The sequence below is a fragment of the Camelus dromedarius genome, chromosome 16, assembly GCF_036321535.1.
Source record: "Camelus dromedarius isolate mCamDro1 chromosome 16, mCamDro1.pat, whole genome shotgun sequence".
Classification (NCBI taxonomy): domain Eukaryota; kingdom Metazoa; phylum Chordata; class Mammalia; order Artiodactyla; family Camelidae; genus Camelus; species Camelus dromedarius.
In genome coordinates this window covers 44519210-44542254 of record NC_087451.1, presented here as the reverse complement: position 1 = coordinate 44542254, position 23045 = coordinate 44519210, and the positions used below count along the sequence as shown (strand labels likewise).

The 23045-nt window shown below is 45.9% G+C and overlaps 1 protein-coding gene across 2 annotated transcripts in view; it reads left to right on the top strand.

The window, feature by feature from the left end:
- The window catches only part of PLEKHM1 (pleckstrin homology and RUN domain containing M1), a 46415-nt gene that overhangs the window by 9638 nt on the left and 13732 nt on the right, over positions 1-23045 (top strand). For both annotated transcript variants that reach the window (XM_010986419.3, XM_064495808.1), the window contains exons 4-7: positions 386-1012; positions 7875-8280; positions 18253-18523; positions 21350-22270. In XM_010986419.3, the coding sequence (XP_010984721.2) occupies positions 386-1012; positions 7875-8280; positions 18253-18523; positions 21350-22270 (2225 nt within the window). The remainder of the gene's footprint in view (positions 1-385; positions 1013-7874; positions 8281-18252; positions 18524-21349; positions 22271-23045) is intronic.

Below are 23045 nucleotides of genomic sequence, written 5' to 3'. Positions count from 1 at the left end.
TAGCTCTCCCAACAACAGGGCTCACCTGAGTGTGCCTTTGAGAGGTGGTTACCTGGGCTAAGGGTAGGGACCATGTCTTTACCCTGTCTTCACAGTTCCAAGGACCTTGCACTAGGGCTCAGCAGACATGTCCCGGGTGAGCAGATGATGTCAGGGGCCCATGGGGTAGTTGTAATAAAAATGGCAGTTAACCTTCATGACACCACCCTACGAATGTTGGGGGTTGTAGTATTTCTAAATTCCCCTTAGAACGCTATTCTCCAAGAATTTTTCATGCTCTGTATATCTGCAGTCTTATTACTGGCTCTTTCTAACCAGTGGGTAAAACAACATCTCAGTGACTGGAAGTTGTTTCTTGAAACAAGTTTGTTCTCTCCCTTCCCAGACACATCATCTCGGAACTGGAGCATCTGATCTTTGTCAGCACGGATGTGGGCCGCTGCCGGGCCTGGCTGCGGCTGGCCCTCAATGATGGCCTGATGGAGTGCTACCTGAAACTGCTCCTCCAGGAGCAGGCCCGGCTGTGCGAGTACTATCAGCCCACAGCCCTGCTCCGGGACGCCGAGGAGGGCGAGTTCCTCCTCAGCTTCCTGCAGGGCCTGACATCCCTGTCCTTCGAACTCTCCTACAAGTCTGCCATCTTGAATGAGTGGACGCTCACCCCGCTGGCCCTCTCTGGGCTCTGCCCACTCTCTGAGCTCGATCCCCTCACTACCTCTAGTTCACAGCTACAGCGGAAGGAATCCTTGGATTCAATTTCCCACTCCTCAGGCTCAGAGGACATCGAAGTCCAGCACTCGGGCCATAAGATCCGGCGGAACAGGAAGCTCACTGCCTCGTCCCTCAGCCTGGACACGGCCAGTTCGTCCCAGCTCTCTTGCAGCCTCAACTCTGATAGCTGCCTCCTCCAAGAGAATGGCTCCAGGAGCCCAGACCGTTCCGAGGAGCCCATGTCCTACGACTCAGACCTGGGGATGGCAAATGCCGATGATTCAGACCCATCTCTGCAAGAGTAAGTACCCCCCTCCCCCCCTTCCTTCTTCTTCTCTTCCTCTTGCCCTCCCTCCCTCCCTTCCTGTAGCATGTGACTGCCTGTCACTGAGCACTGTCCTCTTTGAGGGCAGAAGGGCAGACAAAGGGGCCGTGGACTCTCCCTCAGGGACTGGAGATGCTGGAAGCTGTCCCTGGAGGCAGACTGGGGCCAGTGAGAAGGATGGGTGTAGACAGAGCCCCAGCACTGTCCTGGGTGACCTCTTACAAGGTCTTAGGATTCAGTGTAAAGTAACATTGTCCTCTTCATCTAGAAAGAAGGAAGCTAATAATAGTTCAGAGCTATATTTACAACTTCCAAAAAGTTGCAACAAAGCATAATGCATAAGGGTGATCTTCTGGGACCTCACAGAAGACCTTCTGGAGGGCACAAAACCTGAGTGATTCCTGGAGCAGGTGGCAGACAAATGGGGACAAGCAAGTGTGTGGACGAAGGAATACACAGAGTGAGAACTTGGCTAGAGGAGGGAGCCTGGGCAGAGCCTATTTCATTCAGGCTTTTTAACATTAATTTTTGAATAGATAATCTTTTTATGGTTAAAAAAGATCTAAAATGTTTACAGTGAAAGGTGTTTTCCCACCCCTGAAACCATAATTATTAAATTCTTGCATATTTTTCTAGTATTTCTAAATTCATCTGTAATAAATAATAATATGCAGATTTAGATTTTTTCTTCCTTATTTCTTATTCTCCCACTTCTTTCCACAGAAGCTACTATAGATTATAAGTACACTATTCTACACCTTGTTTGGGAGATCTTTTCTTCTGTCTTCTATTTTTTTCCAGATTTTTTCCATTGTATGAATGTACTTTAGTTTATTGAATCAGCCCTGAATTTCATGGACATTAGAGTTCAGTGTTTTTATAAGTAATACGTTTATGTGGCCTTTTAGTTCTATGCAAGTTATCTCTGTTCAGAAGCAAAACTGCTGAGCCAGGGGATAAATTAATTTGTAATTTTCACAGATATTGCCTATTTACACTTGATCAGGAATGCACCTCTGTCTTCTCAGCCTTGTCAACAGAAGGTGTTACCAAGTCCAAACTTGTTCTGCTGGCCTCACGACAGGCCAATAAATCGGGAGACAAGGTGTTGGGGCAAGGAATAGCGACTTTACTCGGAAAGCCAGCAGACGAGAGGATGGCCAACTAATGTCTTGGAGAACCATCCTGCTGTAGTCGGAATACAGGCTCCTTTTACACAAGAAAAGAACAGGGGAGGGGGTGTGGTTGATGTTGCAAACTTCTTGCTGTAGGAATTCTTTGCTCCTGCAGCTGCCCATGTGGGCCAGGTAATGGTGCTCCTGCAAAACCTCCAACAAAACAAAAGTTATTTTCTATTCTGCAGCTTGTTATCTTTATGTAAGTGCAGAAGTGTTAGTATCCTTAAAGGTCAGATGCTTGAGAAAAGGCTCTCCTGTTTACCAGACAGGCTACAGGCAACATTCACTTACAAAAGGTGCAGAGCTAGCAGGAATAAACCTAGAAAAAAGGGTGCGGTGGTTAAAACTAAAGGAACAGATCTAATATAGAGTCAGATTTGTTCTCCTCTATTACAAAGGGATTATCAAACTTATGGATATTTGCTCCATCTAGTAGGTTAAAAAATGGCAACTGTTTATTAAATATTTCCTTCTGTAGGACCCGTGTTCCATCAGCCTGTGTTTAGGGCCTTCTTTCCACTGCTGCTGTTCTCCTCACCCGGACCTTGGTTCAGGTCTTTACAGGGTTCCCACCTAGTGTGGGAGTAACACCAGGATTGGGTAATCATGGACTGGGCTTGGAGCAGATCTAGTTTCAGGTCCTGTGCCACCACTCACAAGCCCAGTGATGTCCCGCAAATGCTAACTCTTTTTGAGGTTCTGTTTCTTTGTATTTAAAATGGGAATTCCCTCATTGGGCTGTTTGGGAATTGAATCAGATGCCTGTTAGTGAGTTGCACACATAAAAATATCAGGTCGGGCCCAGAAACACTGAGCACATTAGACAGAATTTTTAAATAGATACAGCGTGCTGGGGAGGAGCAGCCCCCACCCCAGAGGTGGCTGGACCCGTGGCGTGACTGAGGCCCAGTCACCTGTCTTAGCCCTGAGTTGTCTACCTCCTCCCGCAGACCAGCTGGCCTTCTCTGTGTCATGTGCCTTGCCTTTATCTTTCATGGGTCTTGTGATTGGAAAATTCCAGCTTAAAGTCATTGAATCAGTGACCATCCACTCTGTGTGGGAAGTGTTGTCCTGGGCATTACGGGGGAACTCAAGGGGAGAGGGTCAGGATATACAGACCAGCTCTGGACAGTGATGTGAGGAACTGGCCAACACTACACACACACACGCACAAGTACGCCTCCAGCACCAGCATTCTTGGAGCTGGACTGGAAGTCAGTCTGTGAGCATCCACAGAGACCAGCATTTCTTGGAGCGTATGTTTTAAGGGTAAAGATACTCACCAACAGTTAAGAGTTTGCTCAAGTTGTAATGTTACTTAAATGTCTGTAACTTAGAATTAGGCATCAACACCTTGTGCTTACAACTCTTACAACTATAAGATCAAAACATCTGCAAATTAAGCATGAAGCAAAGTAACATTCCAAATGAAATTTAATAATTTAGTGTTTTGCAGAAACCAAATTACAGTTTGCCTTGTGAAGAGAGGATTGACTGCCCTGAATATCTTCTTTTGTGTTCATTGGGTCTGAATTATAGTTGTCACTGAGAAGTGTAGGTGCAGTCTAGTGACAAAGAGTGTGGACTCAGGAGCCAGACTGCCTGAGTCCTCCACTAACCGGCTTTGCCACTTTGGGCAAGTTACTCAGCCTTTCTGACCTTGATGTCCTCCATAAAAGGCGGATAAGAATGCTTCAGAGGAACGCTGGGGATGTGAAATGAGTTTAGATACGTAAAGTGCTTAGAGCGATGCCTGACACAGGGTGCATGCTCACCAGGTGTTGTCATTTTATTCCTGGATACCTGTGACATCCATTCTCCTACTGTTTGTCCCCATATACACTGCTGCAAAACCCTGATTAGTAATATTTGTCAGATGTCATTGTCATGAGACCTTTCCCTGGGGGACATGAGTCTTAGCATATGCAGCCCATCTCTGTGCTTTTATCAGTGGTCTTTGACTGCCAAATGGTACCGTGTGTCACCAACACGATTGTCTGAATGTTTAAGAAAACCGCAGGCTGAGAATTGCTTGTCAAGGGTGCTTTATAAGGTGACCATCCAGCTTCTCTAGGCCATGCTCTTTATTTCCCCGTCATACACACACACGTACTTACACTTACATACATAAGTATGTACAATATGTATACTTTTTTCAGATTGTTTTCTAAATGAAATCACAAACCTTAAAATTTTTTGAATAGAAAGTTTGAAAAACATGACCCTGAACCAGACGGAAGTGGAAGGAGTGTAGCAGTTTCACTGTTTCATTTCTATGTTTCATTTCCTCTCAGTTTTTGAAAATTTTCTTTCTTTTGCCTTTCCTTCAAAATTTTGTCTCTAGCATTTTTGTTTCCCACTTGATGTACATGTCTCTCTTACTCTCATTGGGTCCTGAAGACCAGTACTGATTCTGGGGAAACTCAGTGAACTTGATTGCACCTTGACCTTGGTTTTGATTTGTTGGAAGCTCTGATTTATCACCCAAGATTCTTGCTGTTTGGTGGCATTTCTTTAGGCATGAAGTCACTCACTTATTCTAACATCTAGTCCACTCCTATCGTTAAAATCTTTCTTATTGATTTGGATTCATTGATAATGATAATCATTTTGGTAATGCTAGTGAGTATTTTGATAAATCTTCTCTTTTCCTTCTGTTTTTATGTTTGTGTACGTGGAGACTAAGCAGTCTTACCAGTGATAATGAAAACAATTGCAATAACAAAATGAGGCTGACGGTTGTTGAGTACTTACTTTTTGCTAGACACTCTACTAAGCACTTTACCTATATTATCTCATTTAATCTTTGTCACAGTCATAAAAGCTGGGTGCTGTTACCTCACCTGCTTTTCAGACAAGGGAGTTAAGTCCATGACCTTCAGTGTTTACATTGTGGGGCCCCCAGCAATGTGCTGACCAAGGCCAGGTGGACTCTGGAGCCCTGCTCTTTATCACTCACCGCATCACCTCCCAGGAGCCCCAGAGGAGCTGGGACCTCACAAAGGATGTTAGCAAAAATCTGCCTCCCTAGTTCATTTCAGAAGGGGGCCCCATTCTGTCACAATGGTTTGGACACATATAATCGGTTAGCAAATGTCCCTTCCTCCTCTGCCTGTGGAAGCTACTCCAGAATTTATCATGGATTGGAATTTTTGTGGGTGTGTTTTAGAGCAAGAACGAGCACTCACCTACCCCTCCCAAGACTATTCCACAAAAACATTTACACCTTTCACTGAAAGGTCACTTGTTTATTTATTGAGATATGATTCACATACTATAAAGTTCACCGTTTTAAAGTATACAATTCAGTGGCTTTTAGTATATTCACAAGGTTGTGAATTCAACATCTACTGCTGTCTAGTTCAAGAACATTCTCATCACCCTGTAAAGAAATCCCTTACCCATTAGCTATGAATTTACCTATTCTGGACATTTAACGTCAGTCAAATCATATAATATGTGGCCTTTTGTGAGCGACTTCTTTCACTAAGTGTAATGTTTTCAAGGTTCATCCGTGTTAGAGCATGTATCATGGCTGAATAATATTCCATTGTATGGCTATACCATAATACACTTTTTCATCAATTAATGGACATTTGTTTTTTTCCCACTTTTTGACTATTATGCATAATGTTGCTGTGAACATTCACGTACAAGTTTTTGTGTGGACATATGTTTTTAATTTTCTTAGATGTGTACCTAAGAGTAGAACTGCTCAGTCATATAACTCTATATTTAACTTTCTGAGGAACTACCAAACTGTTTTCCACAGAGGCTACACCATTGTACGTTTCCACCAACAATATAGAAGAGTTTCAATTTCTCCACATGTTTGTCAACACTTGTTATTCTCTGTCTTTTTCATTATAGCCATCCTAGTGGGTGTAAAGTAGTATCTCATAGTGGTTTTGATTTGTATTTCACTACTGTCTAATGATTTTGAGCACTTTTTCATGTACTTACTGGCTATTTGTATATCTTCTTTAGAGTAATGTCTATTCACATCCTTTGCCTATTTTTAAATTGGGTTATTTGTTTATTATTGAGTTGTAAAAGCTCTATATATTCTGGGTACTAGACCCTTACCAGATATAGGATCATCTTTGCATAGAAGATATGCATTAATTTTTCCTATTCTATGGATTGTCTTTTCACTTTTTGATAGTATCCATTTTAAGCAGAAAAGTTTTTAATTTTAATGAAATCCAGTTTATCTATTTTTTATTAGTTGCTTATGCATTAGATGTCATATGTAAGAAACCATTGCCCCATCCAAAGATATGAAGCTTTATACCTATTTCCTTCTAGGAGTTTTATTGTTTTAGCTCTTACTGTTAGGTCTTTGATCCATTTTGAGTTAACCTGTTTATATGGTATGAGATAGGGGTCCAACTTTATTCTTTTGCATGGAACTTTTCACTTCTCCCAGCACCATCTGTTGAAAAGACTATTCTTTCCCCGCTGAAATGTCTTGGCGCCCATGTTGAAAATCAGTTGCCCAGAAATGCATGGGTTGGTCACTTGTACTTAAGGAAAATGTCTTGAAACATCATTCGGGGTTATGATGGTGTAAATAAAAGCAGAGCTCGCCTAGAAGACAACCAGATGAAAACCTAAGTTCTAAAATCCTCTTTTACATAAGCCCTTGTTAAGGGGAGTTTGATGTGTCTTCTGGACTCAGTCTAAGCCATTCGGGCAGATGTGTGGGATCTCTTGGACTCCAGACAGCTTTCTTGCCACCTGAACTTGCATTTGTCCATGATGTCCTCCACTAGATTCATAAGCAGAGGAGGAGACAGCTAATAGGTTTATCTCAGAAGTAGAACTTGGATTCTTGGAAGCTTCAGGAGAGGTAGGAGGAGCAGCCACTGGCCAGTGCACATTCCAGAAGCCTCAGAAGTGTGTGTACGTGTGTGTGTGTGTGTACATAAGGCAGTAACACTGACTCCCTGTGCCCCAGAAGCACCACTGAGGGGCAGGAGGTACCAGTCCCATCGGGAGCACACCCTGTGTTTGCTGGTACCAACACCACACGGCTTGTAGACACTGTCCTCCAGCAGCGGCTTTTGGGAATGTGAGGCCTCTCTGGCTCCACACCCAGCCCCTCACCCCATGCCTGCTGCCCAGTTACTGTTCCAGGAACAAAGTGGGTCCTCACTTCACCCAAGTCCACATCCCGGGGAGCGGGGTCTTGGTGCCTCAACTGTTTGTGCTGTCAGGGAGCCCAGCACTGAGACACACTGTTCACCAAAGCTCTGCCGAGCACAGCCTGGGGCAGTGACAGTCCACACCACTGTTTATTTGGCTGAGCGAACTCTCCAGGCCCACAGTTAGCCTGTTCAGCAGGTAAAGGCAGTCAGTTCCCATTCACATCAAGTCCTTTTCTCTGCTTTGTGAGCTTTTTCACCTGAGATCCTGGACCCCACAGCTCACCTGCCCACTCAATCTACCTAAGTCCCAGCTGCAAAGAAGCTTCGGTGGGGAGTGTCAGGTGAGGAGGGCCGTGTGTGTTGTGAGCTAGGAGCGTAGCATTAAGAGGGTGTTTGTTTTGTTTTTTCAATCACAAAACAGCAGTTTTCACTCTTCCCACCGCCCCAGTAGCTTCGGGCATTCCACCTGACAAGCCCGTCATACAGGTTTCTCTGTTTAAAAACTTCCAGGGTGTTGTCGGAATTCAGCAAAGCCCAGGTAAACTCTGTGCCAGCCAATGGACTGAGCCAAGAAACGGAGATCCCCACGCTGCCAGCCTCACTCTCCCTCCACGGCCTTGACACCAGCACACCCCTGCACTTCGATGTACCTGCAGAGCCCCTCCCCACCCAGGCATCCCCTGGGACTCAAGATGGTGGCCCCAAGCAGGAGCCGCTTTCCCAGGCACCTGGCCCCCTGGGCTGGCTGCATCTGGGCACTACCCAAGCTGGCCCTTCGGGGAGCACTTCAGACCAGCAGCCTTCTAGTCCTGTGAGAGAGACGACCAGAGCCGTCGGCCAAGGGAGTAGCCAGCAGAAGCCTCCAGAGGATGACGGACGTAGGCTGAGCCTTGTGGTTCCCTCACCCACCAGTCCGGTGAGTGGTACAAGCCATGGGGGCAGCGAGGCTGCAGGGGGTTGGTGAATGTCTCAGAACTGGTACAGGGTTTCCTGAGCTAGTGACCCCAAGTGGTCTCCACCTTCTCCCCCTGAGTCCCCTGTCCCTGCATGATTTGGTATTAATAGCTTCATGGTGATGGAGGTAAGGTTTCTTGGTGAGTGGTGGATGTGAGCCAGGCTCTGTGCCCATCACTCCCTGTGGGTTTCTCCTGTCATCTGCGCGTGGACCCTGTGGAGAGGATAATTCTCAGCTGACAGCAGGCTCTCTGCTCTTAACCACTGCCCCTCTCCAGCTTACGGCCTCAAGCAATGCACTTCACCTCACGGAGGTTTGGTTTCCTCCTCAGTAATTGTTATTAAATTCACATGTTTATAAAATACTAGGCTTTGAAAATACTCATTTTGCAACATGAAGCAGATTTAGAACCGCATGGTCCACTTTGGCAGCCACTGGCCATATGTGGCTACTGAGCACTTAAAATGTGGCTCGTCCAAACCGAAATAAGCTGTGTAAAATAAACACTGGATTTTGAAGACTTGGTAGGAAAAAAAGAACGTAGAATGTCTCGTTCATATGTTTTTTGATCACATGTTGAAATGGGAACAATTTAGATACATATTTCAAATAACATTAAAATTAATTTCAACAGTTTTTCAAAACTTTTTAAAAATTGAAGTATAGTCAGTTACAATGTGTCAGTTTCTGATGTACAGCACAATGTCCCAGTCATGCATATAGATACATATATTCATGCATTTGTTGTTTTTTGGTTTGGTTTGGTTTGTTTTTGGGGGGGGGGGTTGTTTATCTATTTTTAGAGGAGGTACTGAGGATTGAACCCAGGACCTCCTGCTAGGTGCTAAACATGCGTTCTACCACTTGAGCTGTACCCTCCCCCTCTAAAACTTTTTTAATGTGGTTAGTGGAACATTTTAAATGACACATGTGGCTCGCATTATATTTCTGTGGGACAGTGCTGTTCTAGAATAAACCAATCCAGACCAGCCCTGGGAATGTCCTGGAGAGAGCCTGGCAGCTGGAGAGAGGCTGGAACTGTGGGCCCAGTGAAGCAGCAGTCAAAGCTGTGAACCCAAGCTCTTTTGCCATTTCACATTTGTGCTTGGGTCATGGGAAGCAGAAGTAGGAATTGGTGTGCACGTGCACATGGACACATGAAACCCAGAGCTCATCCCAGCTGCTGTCTGGGGCTCATGTTGGGGATTTAGTCTCTCTTTCAGCTCTGTCTATACATGTTTCTCCTTTGGCCTGTAGCTTCCAGATCCTATAACTCAGGGGGTGGACCAAGGCCATGAAATAGACTAGAAGAGGTCCACCCACCCCCTTTTTAGCAGCTTTATTATGATATAATTCACATACCATACAATTCACCTAATTAAAGTGTATAATTCAGGGGTTTTTTTAGTATATTCTCAGAGTTGTGCAGCCATCACCACAATCTAATCTTAAAACATTTTCATCTCCCATAAAATTACTTCCATGAGCAATCACTGCCCATCCTGTTCCCCTCCTCCTACCTCACCCACCTCAACCCCTGGCAGCCACTAATCTACCTTGTCTCTGAATTTGCCTCTCTGGACATTTCACATAAATGGAGTCATATAATATGTGATGTTTGTGATTGGCTTCTTTCAATTAGTGAAATGTCTTTAAGGTTCATTGCTTTTTGTTGCTGAGTAATATTCCATCACCAACCCATTGTACGGAGTATACATTTATTTATCTGTTCATGAGATGATGAACATTGGCTTTTTTTCTACCTTTTGGCTTTCATAAATAATGCTACTATGAACATTAATGTACAATTTTTTGCTTAGACATATATTCTTAACTTTTTTGGATGCATACCTATTAGTAGCATTTTTGGATCATATGCTAACTCTATATTTAACATTTTGAGGAACTGCCAAACTGTTTCCCAAAAGCAGCTGACCCGTTTTATATTTCAAGCATCAGTGTATTCCTCTACATCCTCACCAACAGTTCTTACTGTCTTTGTTTTTGTTTTTTATTGTAGTCATCCTAGTGGGTGACAAATGGTGTCTCATGATGGTTTTGATCAGCATTTCCCTGATGACTAATGATGCTGAGCATCTTTTCATGTGCTTATCGCTGTTTGTGTCTCTTCTTTGTAGAAATGTCTATTCAAAACATTTGCCCATTCTTAAATTGGGTTATTTAATAAATTGAGTTATCATAGTTTTTTATATATTCTGGATTCTAGCCCTTATAAGACAAGTGGTTTGCAGGGTTTTTTCTCCCATTCTGTGGGTTGTCTTTTCACTTTCTTAATGGTATCATCTACAACATAAAAGTTTTTAATTTTAATGTAGTCTAATTTGTCTGTTTTTTCTTTTGTCACTGATGCTTTTGGTGTCCTATCTAAGGACTCATTCCTAATCCAAGGTCATGAAGGTTTACTCCAATGTGTTCTAAAAATTTTATAGTTTCAGCTCGTACATTTAGATCTATGATCCATTTTGAGTTAATTTTTGTATATGCCTTAAGAAGGGGGTCCAACTTCATTCTTCTGCATGTGGAAGTACAGTTGTACCAGCACCATTTGTTGGAAAGACCATTATTTCCCCCATTGAATTGTCCAAACTCTCCCCTTTTAAAACTGTTTGAGGAACAATATATTTAAAGTACCCAGGTCTTCAGTGTACACCTCAGTGAATAATTATGTATGATGTGTGCACTCTACCACCATCCAGATCAGGACATGGAACATTTCCAGCCCACCAGGAGGCTTCCTCGTGCCTTCTCCCACTGCTTGCTCCCCTCCAGAGGAAATCATCATCTGACTTCTAGTCCTTAAAGTTTTTCCTGTTGTTGAACTTCATAGAGATGGCCTCATATACTATGTGCTCTTTTACTTCTTTCACTGAACACTGTGTATGTGAGATTCATCTGTCTCTATAGCCTGAGGCTGTAGTTCCTTCTTTTCCATTGTAGGAATATATCACAATGTAGTTATTTATTCTCCTGTTAACAGATATTTGGGTTGTTTTCAGGTTTTGGCTATTAGGAGGAAAGCAGTTGTGAACATTCTTGTTACTTGTCTTCTGGTGAATCTCCACACTCACTTCTGGGTTTGCATCTAAGAATGGAGTTGCTGGGTCACCGGGCAGGCACATGTTTAGCTCTAGAAGAGACTGCCAGATAGTTTGCTAAAGTGCTTGTGCGAATTTACAGTCAGATTAGCACTATATGAGCATTTCCATCACTCTTTATCACAGTTAATGGTATTGTCAATATTTTGCATTTTAGCCACTCTAATAGGTGAGTAGTGGTATCTCTCTGTGGTTTTAATTTGCATTTCCCTGATGACTAATGATATTGATACCTTCTCATTTACTTTTGGGCCATCTGATCCTCTTTGGAAGTGTCCTTTAAAGTCATTGTCTCATTCTTAAATTAAGTTGTATATATTTTCCTTATTGATTTGTAGGGGCTCTTTATATGCTATGGATGTGTGTTTTATTGGAGAAAAAATACATATAGCAAATATTTTCTTACAGTCTATGGCTTGCGTTTTAGCTGTCTTAATGGTACCTTTTATTGAACAGAAGTTCTTAATTTTAATGATCTTCAATTTATCAGTCGTTTTGTTTTTGATCAACGTGTTTTGTGTCTATTTTAAAAATCTTGGTCTACCCCAAGGCTATGAAGGCTATGAAAATCCCTGTATTTTCTTCTAGAAGTTTTAATATTTTACATTTTACACTGAGGTTTATTATCCATCTGGGATTCATTTTTGAATATGGTGTGAGGTAGCTGTTTTCCATGTGGATGTCTGATTGACCCAGTGCCATTTATTGAGTATGACGGTATAAATCTTGGAGCTGTATACGTGTGGGTCAGATTCTGAGTTTTTGCTGTCCTGAAGATGACTTCAGGGCCCAGAATGCCACAAGACCCTGAAGGTTGACTAAGAAACCAGCAACACGCGCTGAGGGCTGAAGAAGAAAGGCTCTGCAGCCCAGACTTGAGCTTGAGGAGGGGGGTCCCCTTGGGACGGTGGCTGTGGGCCCCAGCAGGGTTCCCCCAAGTGGCCTTGACCGTGGTGCATTCACTTCTGTCCAGGGTCTGCTTTACAGGCTCAGACATCCTATCTTGCCAGGGTCCCAGAGCTGATGGACAGAACAGCTTACATCCCCTGTCAAAGCTCATTAAGTTTTGACACCCACCCTGCCAGCCTCCTTTGCAGCTCCTTCCAGCCCCAGCTTTTACCTTTGCTGTTCCCTCTGCCTGGACCTTTCCCTGACTCTGCTTTTCCTCATTGTCCCTGCCTTCCCTGACCACCCTGTCTCAATAGCATTATCCCCAGTCACTTTGTTTCCCACTTACCTGCTTCACTTTGTTTATGACACTCATTACTAGGTGAGATTCTGTTATCTTTTTGTTTGTCTACTTGTTTATTTTCTGCCTTTTTGACTAGAATATTAGCTCCATGATATGAAAGACCATATCTGTTCACTTCTGTCTTGTCAGCTCTGAGCACTGTATCTGGGAGAGAGTATGTATCAATTAATAGTTCTCAGGTTCTCCAGAGACTCTTGAGATGCCAGCTTGTAAGTTTACACTGAGAAGAGCTCCATCAAGTGCCCGGGGTGAGCTGGTTGGTCTGACCAGCTCACCCTCCACCTCCCAGACGGCCTCAGGGGAATCTGGTTGCTGGAAAGTTGCTTGGGAAAAATGGAATCAAAGCCTCTGGTATCGAGTCCAGCATGAGAGCCTCGGGTGCTTGCCCCTTCCAGAGTCTGTCTCCCCAGGGGAGCTTTGCATCCATCCATCTCCCCACCAGTAGATAATCACTGGGCGCCCTGGGTGGCCTGCCTGCTCACACAGGCCTGGAGGGCTGCCTGCCTTGGGTGGAGCGAGGCTCTGCCATGCATGCTGCCCCTGTGGACATCGTCTTTCTATGCTTTCATCACTTAGTCACTGCTATTTATTTGAGACTTTGCGGGTAATGGTAGGGGGTCACTGTCAAGTTTTCTAATACCAAGAGCGAGTCCGTCTTTCTTTTAAAATTTTTGTTTTAAATTAGGTTAATTCAAAGCCCAGCTGTACTTGGTACAGCAATGGAACAGGAGAGACAAAGGTCCTCCTCTCTGGGGACAGACACTGGGTTAGACAAATAACTATCTCCATCATAATTACACCAGTGATAACTGCTGGGAAGGACCAGTGCAGGGAATTGGGGAACTAGGGTGACTTTGCTCATGCGGATCTGAGGGGTTCTGAGTTGCTTTCTCAGTTTAGGTCCCAGAGGGCAGTCTGAATTACTAAGACTTGGCCTTGATCACTGCCCTCCATGGACCACTTGTCTATGGCATGTGGTCCTTTCCCCTCGGTAGGGGTACAGGCTATCCCTTTGCCTGTCCTAATGAGGACAGACTGAACAAAAGTGATTTTTTAAAAGTGGTCCAGAGACCTGCTATCTCACTCCACTGCCAGACTTCTCTCTGGGATTTAGCTGTTGTATTCCGTGTCCTGATACCTTTAGTAACTCAAAGTGTCATTCTTCTGTCTTGGGTCCCTGGTGGCAGCTGCTGCTCAGAGCCTTGGTCAATGGTGATTTTTCCCCACTGTTAAAGGAGCAGAGACCTGGCCAGATGTGGGGCCCTGAGTGAGCAGGAGGTAGGAAGGTGAGACAGAAAAGGGAAGCAGTGATAAGCTCACCACCCCACTCCGTTTTATGACTGGGGGCCCCGGAGAGGGGGCACAGCCACAGAGCTTAGTCCAGGCCCACGTGTAGAAGCTCCAGAGACCCAGTGTTCCTGCTGTTTTTCTCTGTTGCTTAAGGGAACAACAGATCTTCCCTAGAGTACCATTTCCTGGTGGCCGGCCTGTGCTCACTGGACCGGATGTGAACATTTCCTAGCAGTGTCCCTGCCATGGAGAGAGAAGCCCTCACCAGTGACTTACACCTTCTCAAAGTTCACATTTGTCTTATTCCTTGTTCCCTCACCCCATCCTTATTGTTTTATGTTAAAGACATTTGGATAGTCGAGATTTATTCCCTCATCTTTTATAGCTCCACGCTAGGCACAAAGAAACATGACCATTCCAGTCAGCTTTGTAGGTGCTCAGATGGGGGTACGCACAAAATGCCATGGGAGCCCACAGAGGGTCCCAAACCCAGCTGAGGGTGGGTAGAAGGGAGTGTAGGCTGCAGATGAGTAACGAAAGCTTCCAGGAGGAGGTGATGGATGACCCCTGATCTGAGTCTTAAGAGAGAGTAATCTCTCCCATTAGGGCCATGATCAGGGGATAGAAAGTCACAGGATTTCCCAGGTGTGTGTGCCAGGCTCTGTGAACTGCCCGGACAGCCATGTGATGCCCCTCCTGCCCATTTTCCATGGGGAGATTCCCCCTGGGTCTTGATGACCTAGACAGACTTTGTTCAGAATCCTGAGTTGTAAATTGTCGCTAGCAGCCACCCTGATTGACACACTGTCCTGTCACTGGCAGAAGGAAGTTTTTTGGAGGAAGCTCTGAAGGCCTAGCTCTGAGCCCCCCTCACGCCACCCCCGCTCCAAGCTCCTGACTCAGAACTCGCCACACTTGGCTTAAGGAGTTTTACAGCATCTGAATGGATTAAACTGTCCAAACCAATCTTTCTGGGCAGCCCCAGACCTACTCCTCTTCCCTGTCTATGGGAGCAGGGAGGGCAATCTTAATTTAGGGGTTGGAAATACCAACATCAGGGTGAGGTTGGTGGCACTTAGCAAAACAGCTGGGCTGGTCCCACCCCTTGTGTGACTCATTTCTTCTATGTGGACAGCCACTTAGGGCACCTAGCCAGCTTCCTTGCCTCTGCTTGTCCACACTTAGGCACAGAAAGGTGTAGGGAACACTTGAAATAGCGAAAAAAAAAAGGAGCCAAAATCCATTCCCACAAGTCTCCTGACAACCCTAGACCCACCCCACTTCCCCTGGCCAGTGAGCAGCTTCCGACTCAGAGAGCAACAGAAGGGGAGGGGCAGGGTCTGGCTACCTGGAGCCTCAGGGGCCTGCTCAGAAGTGGGGAGCAGAGGCAGCCAGCGAGGTCCCCAGGTCCTGCTTGCCCATATCTCGCTCATCTCAAACCCTACAAGCAGCATTGAAAACCTCTATCCCCCTTCAACAAGTGGCACTGGATATCCACATGCAGGAGAATAAAGGGAGATGCCTTCCTCACACACACACAAAAATTAACTCAAAATTGATCATAGACCTGAATGTAAGAGCTAAAACTATAAACCTCTTAGCAGAAAACTGTAGAGTATATCTTTGTAACGTTGGCTTAGGCAGTGGTTTCTTAGATGCAACACCAAAAGCACATAGAAGAAAAAAGGTAAATTGGACTTCATCAAAATTTAAAAAATTTGTGCCTCAAAGGGCACCATCAAGAAAGTGAAAAGACAGCCCATATAACTAGGGAAATTGTTACGAAGTCCAAACTCATTCTGCTCGCCGCACGACAGTCCAATAAATCGGGAGACGAGGCGTTGGGGCGAGGAATAGTGACTTTATTCAGAAAGCTGGAGACTGAGAGGATGGCGGACTAATGTCTTAGAGAAACATCCTGCTCCAGTCAGAACAGGCTCTGTTTACACACACACACACACACACACACACACACACACACACTTACTTCCTCAGGCTTCTGTAACCAAGTGCCTGGTTGTTTTAACTGGATGGCTTAAAATAACAGAAATGTATTACAGTAGTTACCCCTTATCCACAGGGATACGTTCCAAGACCCCCAGTGGATGCCTAAAACCCTGTACATACTATGTCCTTCCCTGTGCATACATACCTATGATAAAGCATAATTTATAAATTAGGCACAGTAAGAGACTAACGACAATCACTAAGAAAATAGAACTATTATAACAATATACTGTAATAAAAGTTCTGTGAATGTGCTCTCTCTCTCAAATTTGTACACATTTGTATATTCTACAATTTAATGCCTTTCCCATCTTAACTAGGCACTTATCATGCACTGTGGCCGTAACTTTTGCAGTTTGAGATGTGACAGCAAAACTAGCACAAATTTCTTTTCCTTCATCACAATCTCAAGGATAGGGGAAGGGCATAGCTCAAGTAGTAGAGCATATGCTTAGCATGCACAAGGTCCTGGGTTCAATCCCCGGTACCTCCTCTAAAAAGTAATTTAAATAAGTAAATAAGTAAACCTAATTATCTGACCCCCCCCCCAATCTCAAGGATAGATTTGTTCTTACTGTAGATCTTTAGCAACTTCAGCATACAGTTTCTTTCTTTCCTTATTAATTTGAGAACTTTCACCTTTCCACTTAAAGGAAGTACTTTATGGCTTCTCTGTGGCAGATCCGAATTGCCAGCATCACTCGTCTTGTGCTTTTGGGGCCATTATTAAGTAAAATGAGGATTACTGAACATAAGCACTGCAATACCACAGGAGATCTGATAACCGAGAGGGCTGCTAAGTGACCAGGAACCAGGATACACTAGACAAAGGGATGATTCATGTCCCAGGTGGGATGGAAGAGGACAGTGCAAGAGTTCATCATGCTGCTCAGAATGGACACAATGTAAAACTTATGAATTGTTTACTTCTGGAATTTTCCACGTAATTTTTTGGATTGCAGTTGACTGTGGGTAGCTGAAACCACAGAAAGTGAAACCACAGATAAGGGGGAACTACTGTATCTGATAGTTCTGGGAGGCTAGAAGTCCAAAATCCAGATGCTGGTAGAGTTGGTTCCTTCTGGAGATTCTGAGGAAGAGTCTTTCAACTTCTTGTGTCACCAGCAGTCCTCAGCGTTCTCTGCCTCATAGATGCCTCACTCCATCCCTCCCTCTGTCATCACATGGTGGTCTCCGTCTGTGTCTCTGTTTTCACTTGGAATTCGCTCTCTGTGTGTCTCTTCTCCTCTTACAAGGACACCTGTCACATTGGATGAAGGGCCCACCCTACCCCAGTGTGACTTCATTCTAACTAATTACATTTGCAACAACCCTACTTCCAAATAAGGTCACATTCTGAGGTACTGGGGGGTTAGGATTTGGGGGTATGGGGAAAACAAACCCCTAACATAACACAAGAACAAAAGGACAAATAAACCAATTTTAAAATGGGCAAAGGATTTGAGTAGACATTGCTCCCAAGAAGATCTATAAATGACCGATAAGCACGTGAAAAGATGCTCAGTGTCATTAGACCTTAGAGAAATGCAAATCAAAGCTGTAAGATTGCCCTTCATACCCATCAGGATGACTGTAATCAAAAAGACAGATAATAACAAATGGAGAGAATGCAGAAAAACTGGAACCCTCATACCTTGCTGGTGAGAATGTAAAATGGTGCAGTCACTTAGGAAAACAGTTTGAAAGTTCCTCAAAAGTTAGATGTAGTTATCGTATTACCCATCGGTTCCACTCCTAGATATCTACCCAGGAAAACAGAAGGCATGAGTCCACAGAAAAACTTGTACATCAGATGAGCAGGTAAACTAAATGTGGTGCACCCACACATTGGAATATTATTTGGTAATAAAAAGCAATGAAGTACTGTTACACACCACAGTGTGGATGAGCCTTACAAACTTTAAGCTAAGGGAAAGAAACTGGTTTCGAAAGATCACACGCTGTAGGATTTCGTTTATACAAAATGTACAAAGTGGGCAAATCTATGGAAACAGAAGGTAGATTATTGGTTGCCTAGAACTGGAGTGGTTGAGTGGAAACAAGGAGTGACTGCTGATGGGTACAGGGTTTGAGGGAGAGTGGAAATGCTCTAAACTTTGTGGTGATAGTTGCACAACTCTGAATACGCAAAAACTATTGAATTGTACATTGTAAATGGGTTGATTTTATGGTATGTGAATCAGGTCTCAACAACGATGTTTTTTAAAAAATTGTAAAAACAACCCATCTTTCCTTCTTTCCTAATAGAAAAGCAAGAGCTGGATCTCAGAAGACGACTTCTACCGGCCTCCCAGGGAGCAGCCCGCAGAGAGCCCTTCAGATCCCGGTGGAGCTTCTCCCAGAGGGACTCCTGAGTTGAGGCCTGGTGTCCTCAGGCATTTTTCTCAAGGGCCAAGAAGAAGCTGTTCCACGGAGGCCTTAGACAAAGCTTGTGTGCCTTTCGCAGGAAGCAGGAAAGGCCAGGCGGCCGCGGTGCGGGAGCACAAGCACTTCAGGGTGGTGCACCGCAGGCAGATGGGTAGGCGGCGCACAGGGCTCCGGGCGTGCGCGGGGCCAGTGCCTTTCAGAAAACACTTTGAAAGTCCTCTTTTCCATTACCCCGTCGGGAGGTGTCTTCTCACAAGGAAAACCTCATCCCAAAGTGTCATCAGGAGCATCCTTGCTGAGTAATTCAGGAAACCATTTCAGGAAAAGTATTATATTTTCTCATAAAATCTTCATAAAGTGATGCTCAAAACTGCCCACAGAGTACATCAATACAGTTTCCTATATTGAAGTGGAAAATATCTTCCCTGAAACTACCCTGTGAATCTTATGATTATCCAGACGATACATAGGATAATCTTATGAATATGCAGACCTCCAGATTCTGTCTGTAGCCCAGAGCAAACCCCCACCTCTTGAAGGCCCGTGTTTCAACTGCTTCTTCCCAAGGCCTTTGTCTTAAATGGTTTAACAGCCCTGGTGGGGTTTATCAGATCTGTTGTTTGTTCAGTCCCCTGTGTGCTGTCTGCAGTGAGGCCAGCTTGATCTCCACACCCTGTGAAGTTCCAGAAAGCATTAAATAACCATAATCTAATTTTTCTGTAACCCTCAGAAACAAACCAACCAATAAGTGTGTCCTAGAGGCAGTCTCTTTCTCTTCTCATTTTCTGTTGGCATGACCCGGCAGAGAATTCTGGCCAGGGTCCAGGAGCACTGGCTTGGAGACTCTGGGCAGAGCCCTGGTCTCCGTGCTGGCTCCCATGTGCCCATGTGATGATTACAACCATACCAGAGGTGTGCTCCTTGCCGAGGCTGTCAGGTTCCCTGAAGGGTAGGAAGACCCCATGCAATGATTTGAAATCTCTAAGGTCAGTCGAGGCTGGGAGAGAGAAGTGTGTGTCCTTTGGGCCCCCCTGGTTGGTGGCCAACCCCCAGGGAGCAGGGAGCACTCACTCACTCCCTCAGCAAATCCTCAGTGAGCACGTGTGATGTGCCAGGCACTGTCCTGGGTGCTGGAGACATGGTGGGAAACAAGCAAAGTTCATATCTTCATGGAATTTATATTCTAGTGTGAAAGACAGGAAATCAGCAAATTAACAGGTGAATGTACAGTGTGGGCGGGTGATGATAATTGCTGTGGGAAACAGTAAATCAGGGAGTGCCGAGGTGGGCAGTGTGCTGTTTTGTAAAGGATGGCCAAGGAAACCCTCACAGATAAGGTGATCTTTGAGAAGTGAAGGGAGGGAGGGAGGCACGAGGTGATCTTGGTGTTTTAAGCAGGGGGAACACGTGCAGAGGCCCTGCAATGGGAACATGCTTGATGTGTCCAGGAAACAACAGAGCCCAGAGTAGTTGTAATAGAGGTGATGGGGAGGAGATGGCTAGAGATGAGGTCAGAGTGACAGAGGGCCTCTTGGGCCACAGAAGGGACGTGAACTTTTGCTCTGAAGGAGATGGCAGCCCTTGTAGTGTTTGGGGCAGAGAGATGGGATCTTACTTGTCTTTTAAAAGGGAGTGAGGGTCATCCTGGCTCAGTTATTGAAGGGCTATAGGGGGACATAGACCCATTAGGAGGCTTTTGCCATAAGCCAGGCTAGGGATGACAGTGGAGAGAATCCATGAGGTAGTGGTGGAAGTGGTTAGCAGTGGACAATTCTGGGTACACCAGCAGGATTTGCTGATGGATTGGATATGGGGTGTGAAAGAAAGAAAATCAAAGATAACTCCAGGGTTTTTAGCCCAAGCAGCTGGAAGGGAGAAGTTTGTCACTTTATGAGATGAAGAACATCAGGTGAGAAGCTGGTTTGGAATGGGAGAGTCAGGAACTCATTTTTGGACGTGTCAACTTGAGAAGCCTATTAGACATACACGGAGCAGATGGAGATCAGGATCTGAGGTTCAAGGGCGAGGTCCAGGCTGGAGATAAAAATTGGGGAGTTGTTGGCATAAAGTCCTGAGACCAGGGACGATCAGCTAGGAAGTGGGAGTTGACAGAGAAGAGAACCCAGGGCTGAGCCCTGGTGCCCCCAGCATCAAGAGGCCAGCGAGAGGAGGAGGAGGAGCTCGGGAGACAGAAGAGGGGCCAGTGATACAGAGAAGAACCAAAGGAAGGGGAATCAGCTGTGTCCAGTGATGCTGATGGGTCAGGCCAGATGCAGACCAAGGATTGGCCTTTAGACTTGGCCATAAGGAGGGCCGGGTAGCCTTCCCAAGCGCAGTTTCTGTGGAATGAGAGGACAAAAGCCTGATTGGAGCAGGTTCAAGAAGGAATAGGAGCAGGGGAACTAGAGACTGTTCTGACACCTCCTTAGGGAGCGCTTCTGGAAAGGGGACAGAGAAACAGGGTGGTAATTAGAGATGCAAGTGGAGTCAAAAGAGAGATTTTTAAAGCTAGGAAATAGCAGTGTGTTTATGGGCTGGTGAGAATGATCCAGTAGAGAAATGAGAAAACAGCGACGCAGAAGAGGGAGGGAGGATTGCTGCAGAGACATTCTTGTCCTTGAGTAGGCGGGGGGTGGGGGAACCCCCGCACAAATGCACAAATGGGGGGTTGGCCTCAGAAGCACAGTCTGTGATGGGGGAAGTCAGTGTGTGGGTGCAGATGCTGCAAGTGTTGTGTAGGGAGGGGGACGTGGACTTGAGCATTTGAATGCTTTTATTTTCACAGGGAAATTCAGGAACAAGGTCAACAACCGGGGTGAGGACGGGAGGGAGGCTCTCAGAAAATGTTCCCCTCTGGCCTGTGAGGCCTGTGTTCTCATGGTGGCCACTCTGCCCGCACCCACTACAGGACTCTGGGGATTATCCTGGGTGGTGAAGGGACAGGCCCGATGTCTAACGTGCCTCTTTCTGCCTACAGGGCTGTCCAACCCGTTCCGGGGTCTCATGAAGCTGGGCACAGTGGAACGGCGGGGGGCGATGGGCATCTGGAAGGAACTCTTCTGCGAGCTCTCCCCGCTGGAGTTCCGCCTCTACCTGAGCGGCGAGGAGCACACCTGTGTGGAGAACTGCTCCCTGCTGCGCTGTGAGTCTGTGGGGCCGGCCCACAGTGACGGCCGCTTCGAGCTGGTCTTCTCTGGCAAGAAGCTGACCCTGCGAGCCTCCTCCCAGGATGAAGCCGAGGACTGGCTGGACCGGGTGCGGGAGGCACTACAGAAGTGTCGGCCCCAGCAAGAGGAGGAGTGGGTGAACATCCAGTACCCAGACCAGCCCGAAGACCCCCCAGAGGCCCCTCAGGGTGGCCACCCCTCCCACTCAGACCTGCCTTCGGAGGCTGAAACCCTCCAGGGCACGCAGTTGGACTGGTCCTCTTCTCAGATTCCCGAGCCTGATGCTATTAAAGAATCTCTGCTGTACCTGTACACGGATAGGACCTGGATGCCCTATATTTTCTCCCTGTCCTTGGAGTCTCTGAAATGTTTCCGAGTGAGAAACAACGAGAAGATGCTAAGTGACAGCCATGGAGTCGAGACCATCCGAGATATCCTGCCAGACACGAGCCTTGGGGGCCCATCCTTCTTCAAAATCATCACGGCCAAGGCTGTCCTGAAGCTGCAGGCTGGGAATGCTGAGGAGGCCGCCCTGTGGAGAGATCTGGTGCGCAAGGTCCTGGCGTCCTACTTGGAGACAGCCCAGGAGGCAGTGACACTTGGCGGGAGTCTGGATGAGAACTGTCAGGAGGTGCTGAAGTTCGCCACGCGGGAGAATGGCTTCCTGCTGCAGTACCTGGTGGCCATCCCCACGGAGAAAGGCCTCGACTCCCAGGGCTGCTTCTGTGCAGGTGCCCACTTCCTGTCCCACCGGCCTCACTCAGCCTACGGTGGAGTTCCTGCTTTAGGCTCTCCACCTCTTCCCGTCTCCATGCGTGCCCCCAGCTCACCCCTGGGATGCTGCAGCAAACGAGGATGTTTGCAGCAAATAGCCTCTGCTCCTCCGCAGCACCCACTGGGGCTGGCGCCCCTGCTGAGGGGTGGGACCTGCGGTGGCATCTCTGCTGCGCACTGCTCTCTGCACAGGGAGTTCCTGGGAGCTGAGCTCTCCGTCCCCTTCGTGATCATATTACTGCACTATTATATTCCTTGGAGCAAGGGCGTGGTACCCTTCCAAATGTTTTTGCAAGCTTTTGCAAGTGTACACAAATTTTTTTAAATTACAAAAATGGGCTCATAGTACCCAGTGCTGTCCAACAGAACTTTCTGTGATGATGAAAATGTTCTAGATCTGTGCTGTCCAGCACGGTAGCTACAAGCCACATGTGGCTACTGAGTACTTAAAATGTGGCTTCCTGTTGTGACTAAGGAACTGAATTTCCAATTTGATTTAGTGTAAAGGTATTTTCATGTAAATGGGCACCTGTAGCCCATGGTCACGGTTTCAGACAGCGCAGCTACAGCTGTTGTTCTGCAACATGGCTTTTCCCTACTTAGGAATATTTTATGGATATTCTTTTACCTCAGTACGTCTGCTGTGTCGTCATCACCATCAAATCCAGCCCTTCTGTGTTAGGCACTGGGATAGATGCATTGTTTGGATTGAGTCATTTAATCCTCATGACA